General features: G+C 45.6%; 1 protein-coding gene across 1 annotated transcript in view; it reads left to right on the plus strand.

Annotated features, from left to right (window-relative positions):
• The first annotated feature begins 2,128 nt into the window (after positions 1 to 2,128).
• The window catches only part of SLC44A3 (solute carrier family 44 member 3), a 110,386-nt gene continuing 106,726 nt past the window's right edge, over positions 2,129 to 5,788 (plus strand). Inside the window, exons 1-2 of the mRNA XM_007936126.1 lie at positions 2,129 to 2,155; positions 2,620 to 2,727. Coding sequence (XP_007934317.1) covers positions 2,129 to 2,155; positions 2,620 to 2,727 — 135 coding nt within the window. The remainder of the gene's footprint in view (positions 2,156 to 2,619; positions 2,728 to 5,788) is intronic.

A 5,788-nucleotide genomic window follows, 5' to 3' on the forward strand; every position in this document is an offset into this window, starting at 1 on the left:
AGAATTCAGCAACTGAATCATAACTAAAATATCTGTGGACCAGTTGCCATTGAGATCACCCCAATTCATGGTGGATCCATGTGTTTCAGAATGGAACTGTGTTCCACAGAGTTTTCAATGGCAGAGTTTTTGGAAGTCAATTGCCAGACCTTTTCTCTGATGTGTCTCTGGGCAGACTCCAACCTTCAACCTTCCAGTTAACAATGAAGCACATTAACTGTTTGTACCACCCAGGGACTCCAAATCATAATTAGGATGGTGGATTTGCCCAGAGCCCTCTGTGAAACTGCATCATTCCAGCCAACATCCAATTCACCCTGATGGCTTAACTCTCAAATGTTATTATTAATTACTTTCATAATGACTGCATTTTATTACTATCACCAGGAGTGCCTACTCTGTCTGGCACTGCCTAAGGTACTTTCTTTACCCTTCATAACAACCTTATGAAGTTGGCATTCTCACCATTTTGCCGGTGAGGAAACTGCCATTTGCTGGTTTACTAATTTGCCCACCTTCACACAGTAAGTGGCTCAGCTGGAATTCAAACCAATATCTGTCCACCCAAAGCCCTTGCTCAGTATGGCACGTCCTGAAGCCACACACCAAAGCAGAATTCCAGCTCTGCCACCTACTAGCTGTGACACTTTAGCTAGTTACTTCACCTCTCTGTGCTTTACCTTCCTTGTTTCTTGAAAATTGAGACCATTAACAGCACCCCTTTCATAGGGTTGTTGTAGAATTAAATCAGTTAATACAGACATAAATAGTGTTCTGTGTACAAAATGAGAAGTCAATGTTAGTTACCACTCTCATTTACCATGAGACTGAGAGTAAAAATAGTGTCTATTGGGTTAAAACACAGGACGTTGGATCCAAAGTATCTAGTCCAATGCCTGTCTACAGCTTACTAGCTCTGTCTTCACTAGCAACTTACATCTTTACTCTCCTGTGCTTCAGTTTCCCTCATTTGTTTAAAAAAAAAAAAACTGCCATCGATTTGATTCTAACTCATAGCGACCATCCTTACAAGGCTGTTAATCTTTAGGGAAGTAGATTGCCTCATCTTCCTTCCACAAAGCAGCTGGTGGGTTTGAACCAACAACTTTCTGGTTAGCATCCAAATGCCTTATCCACTACACCACCAGAGCTCTGTAAAGGGGAATAAAGATAGTTTTGTCCTTGTAAGTTAATGATGCTTGCAAAACAGAGCAGGGTCTGGCACCTAATAAGTGCTGTTTAACTGTTAAGCGGGGCACTCGTGGTTCAGTGGTAGAGTTCTCCTGCTCCACGCTTGAGAACCAGGTTCAGTTCGTGGCCAAGGCACCTCAAGCGCAGCCACCACCTATCTGTCACTGGAGGCTTGGACCTTGTTATGATGCTGATGAAGTGCTGGTTTCTGCAGAGCTTCCAGACTAAGACTAGGTACAAAGGCCTGGCGGTCCAAAAATCAGCCGATAAAAATCCTAGGAATCACAACGATCTGATCCACAACTGATCATGGTGATGGCTCAGATCATGGAGATGGTGCAAGACCGGGCAGCAGTTTGCTTCTGACGTGCATGGGGTCGCCATGAGACCCAGCCGCCGGATGGAAGCTAACCGCAGGTGTTAGTCATGTGTAATACTCCACTACATTGCTCCCCAGCCCTCAGAAAGATAAGCTTGAGGCTTTCTATGTCCTGTTCACAGGCCGACCACCTTATGAGGCCCCTAGCGAGGACCGTCCAACATCGTGGAGGATCCCAGGTCAGCTCGGGTCCAGCCCGCCCTCTGAGCTTCATGGGAGCCGCTAGCACTGAGGGTGGTTGAGAATAGCGAGCAAGGAAATGTCCTGGGCCTCTACTTTCTAGCATGGCAGGGCTCTCTGATAAAAGTTCAACGACCTGCAGAAAACCAGAAAAGGCAAAACCAGTGAACGGAAACGCCCGAGGCCGCTCGGGAGACGGCCACAGCAGTCGGGGTCGGGGCGCGGTGTTACGGCGAAGCGGCCGCGAGGCGGCGCTGCGCCCCTTTCCGCCCCTCGGCCGCCGGGACCACGACCTACCCGCCGGGTCACGGGCGCTGCGTCTCGGGACGGTCCTGGCGGCGGCGCTCCCAGTGCGCGGCCCCAGCGACCGGGCACAGGATGCAGTGCTTCGGCGCGGAGTACCAGGTAAGATCTCGCAACCTCCGGAGCGAAACTCGGGTAAAGGGTCTGGCTTCTTTCCGCAGGCACCTGCTTGTCTTGAATGCTTCCGTCTTCTTTAACTCGCGGGACTGGGTGGGACGGGGTGGGGGAGCGCTCAGTATCTGGTGCGGGAGAGGACCCCAGATCCCACTCAGATGCTGGGGCCGAGGAGAGGGAGATGCTTGCTGCGGCCGTGAAGTTGCGGCCGCTTCCAGGTACACTTCCAGGTAAAGACTTGGCGACGGGGGACTTCAGTTCGCTCCTCACAGAGCAGATGTTTCAAAGGCTCCATGCCAGTTTCAGGCGGCCAAGAAATTTTTTAAAGGGGTGGCGGGGCGGGGATTGGTTTCATTAAGCTGTCTTGGAGTAAGTTTGGATTCCTTTTCCAGGTTGGGGCCCATGTGGTTATTGATCTTTTTCTCCTCAACCCCTCTTCCTTTTTCTGGAAGGTTTCTGCAGAAAGGACTCCCAGACAAAGAGCATGGCGACCCCAGATTTATAGGAAATGCACAGATAAGACATGGTTATACCTATTCTTTGCCTTTTGGACTGGTCTGGTAAGTGTGGGTGTTTGTCAGGGAAGAAGCCAATGTGTATATGTTCCAAAATAGCTGTGCCCCAAATCTACATCGCATGTCTACTGCCTTCCCTATGGAAGATCTGAGGTGGTACCAAGCTAAAGTTTGTGCTGCAATGAGAGACTTCTGTCATTGCCTTGGAATAAACATCAGTTAGTCCCCGAGAGTTCTTGTCAGGTATCTCTTAACGTTCTAGAGTTGCTGAGTTGGAGAGGCTGTCTCATTTTTACAGGCTGCATTCTAATGGATGATTGTGCTGGGAATCTAGAATCAAGGTTTGCAATGGGATTACTACTTAGTGGTGTGAATGTGTTTTCCGTTATTGTCTGAGCTCACTGAGTGGAAATTCTTTACCATCCCTCCTCTCACTCAAAATCAAATATTCCTCAAGTTTTTGGTGAGCTTCTAACAAAGGAAATACCAGAGTGAGCCTAAAAATGAATTACTATAGCTTCGTATATTACATGCAAGGTCATTGTATGCTGTGTGCAGCAGCTAATAGGTAAGCAGGGCTTGATATAAACCCTCTGGTTCAATAGGAAAAAGCCCTGGTGGTGCATTAGTTAAGCATGCGGCTGCTAACGGAAAGGTCAGTGGTTTGAACCCATCAGCTACTCCAAGGGAGAAAGATGAAGCAGTCTGCTTCCATAAAGATTTATAGCCTTAGAAACCCGATGGGGCAATTTTACTCTGTTCTATAGGATCAGTATGAGTTGGAATTGACTAGACAGCAGTGGATTTTGGGTTTGGTTGTTGTTGTTCTTATGTGCCATCGAGTCGGACCCGACTCAGCGACCCCTCCTTGGGTTTCTGAGGCAGTATCACTATAGAAGTAGATTGCCTCGTTGTCCTTCTGAGGAGTGGCTGGTGGGTTTGAACCGCCAGCCTTCTGATTAGCAGTCAAGTGCCTTAGCCACTATGCTACCAGAGAACTCCCTTGGGTTTGGTTAGACAGGTGATAATAGTTTTCTACTCTGGTTTCCAGGTGTGTGTGGTTGCTGGTAGACCTTATCAGCCTGGGTTGTTTTAGTCCTGGAGAGTCTCTTGGAAGTTGAATCTTAATTTAATGTTGTAGGAAACTGCAGAAAAGCCTCACTTACCTTTTCAAAGATCGTATTCATGAATTCATTCATGCCAGTTTGAGGCAGGCTGTTGTCACCATGGTAAATGATTAATTTATACAGCTTGATAATAGCTACCAGACAGTAATTACCTTTGTTGAAAAAAAAAATTAAATTTGAGTAGACCATAGGCCATTATGTTTGTTCTTCTTTCAAAATGAAAAGGATAGTTGTTCATTTGTTGACTTTACTGACTGGTTTCACACAGACTTCATTGTAGGCATAGTGGAAGGTTGGGCCTTAAAGGCATAACCAGATTTTCTGTATTGCTTGCATTGTGACCCTTGGTACTCTCCTCTTGGAGCTGAGAGAGATGACATACCTACACCCTTCCCTCTTAACTTCCCCACAGGTGGCTTGTGCTTTTGTTTTGCTCTTAACTCCCTATTCATCCCTACTCCCAGGCCCTGATAACAACTAATCTACTTTGGTCTCCATGCATTTGCCTGTCCTATATATTTTATATGAGTGGGATCACACAACATTTACCCCTTAGGAACTGTTTTACTTCACTCAGCATAAGGTTTTCAAGGTTCATCCATCCATGATGTAGCATGTATCAGAACTTCATTTCCCTTTACAGCTGAATAAGACACCATTGTATGAATATACCACGTTTTGTTTATCCATTTATCTGTTGGTGGACACATGGGTGTTTCCACCTTTTGGCTCTTGTAAATAATGCTGCTCTGAACAGTGTACAAGTATCTATTTGAGTCCCTGCTTTCAAGTCTTTTGGGTATATATTTAGGAATGGAATGCTGACTTGTATGATAAATTCTGCATTTAACCATGCTTAACTTTTGTAGGACGTTTTGTGTTTTTATTTGGGTGTGCTATTTTATAAATTCAGAGGGCAGCTGTTCTGCCTTGTGCTTGGCCACTTTGACCTTGGGCTATTAATTATATTTAATGATCTTCCCTAGCACCCTCTCCGCTAGGGTTCAAACCTAGTACATCACTACCAAACTCTCAACCCAACAGCTGAGAAAGGATTTGTAGATATCCCAGCACTAAAGAATTATGAAACAGTGGAGAGGTGGAACAGAGCTGAAAACTGATTTAAAATTACATTTCACTTGCAAAATCAATCTGCAGGTTTCAGTATGCCCATGTCCTTTTTGCCACATTAAATTAGAATAATGAGAGCCCTTCTTCTAGTTTTTAGTATTTTTTACAACATCCTTTAATCACAGATACTTAAACAGAGCAAGGAATCTTGCTGCTCCCGGGTCTTGGGATGTGCTGACCAGTGATGAGGTGGGAACACAATCCGAACTGAGAAGCTGGAGAGGATTATTATCGGTGGCATTGCCCTGAATTAGGGCTGGACAAGGGGTATGTGAGATGAGGGGCCTGGACTACAAACAAACCAAAACAGAAAGCTCACTGACATTGACTCAATTCCAACTCACAGTGACCCTATAGAACAGAATAGAACTGCCTCACAAGGTTTCCAAGGCGGTAAATCATGGAAGCAGATAGCCTCATCTTTCTCCGACAGAGTGGCTGGTGGGTTTGAACCAGTAACCTTTTGGTTAGCAGCCAAATGCTTTAACCACTATACCACCAGAGCTCCTGCAAATAGGGACAGTGTCTTGCAAATAGAAAGTGCACTTTGTTTATGTACATAAAATACGTAGAACAGAATGTTTCAATGTCTGGACCACCTCTGCCCCTGCTTACCTCTCCATTGTCCTGTCTCACCTTGCCCATTCTGCCTTATCTTTCAAGACTCCATTTGCCTGACCTCCCCAGGCACATTTGATGTGAGTTTCTTTGTAACCCCACCATACCTGGTGTATGCACCTACTGTACCACCTATCATGTGGAATTGCAACTCTGTGTTTGAAATTAGAACAACGTTTTGATGGTTTTAAGTGGTATTGTTTAAGGGACTCAGGAATCTCCAAATCTTT

This window comes from Orycteropus afer, unplaced genomic scaffold, assembly GCF_000298275.1.
Source record: "Orycteropus afer afer isolate SDZICR_OR568_19922 unplaced genomic scaffold, OryAfe1.0 scaffold00033, whole genome shotgun sequence".
Classification (NCBI taxonomy): domain Eukaryota; kingdom Metazoa; phylum Chordata; class Mammalia; order Tubulidentata; family Orycteropodidae; genus Orycteropus; species Orycteropus afer.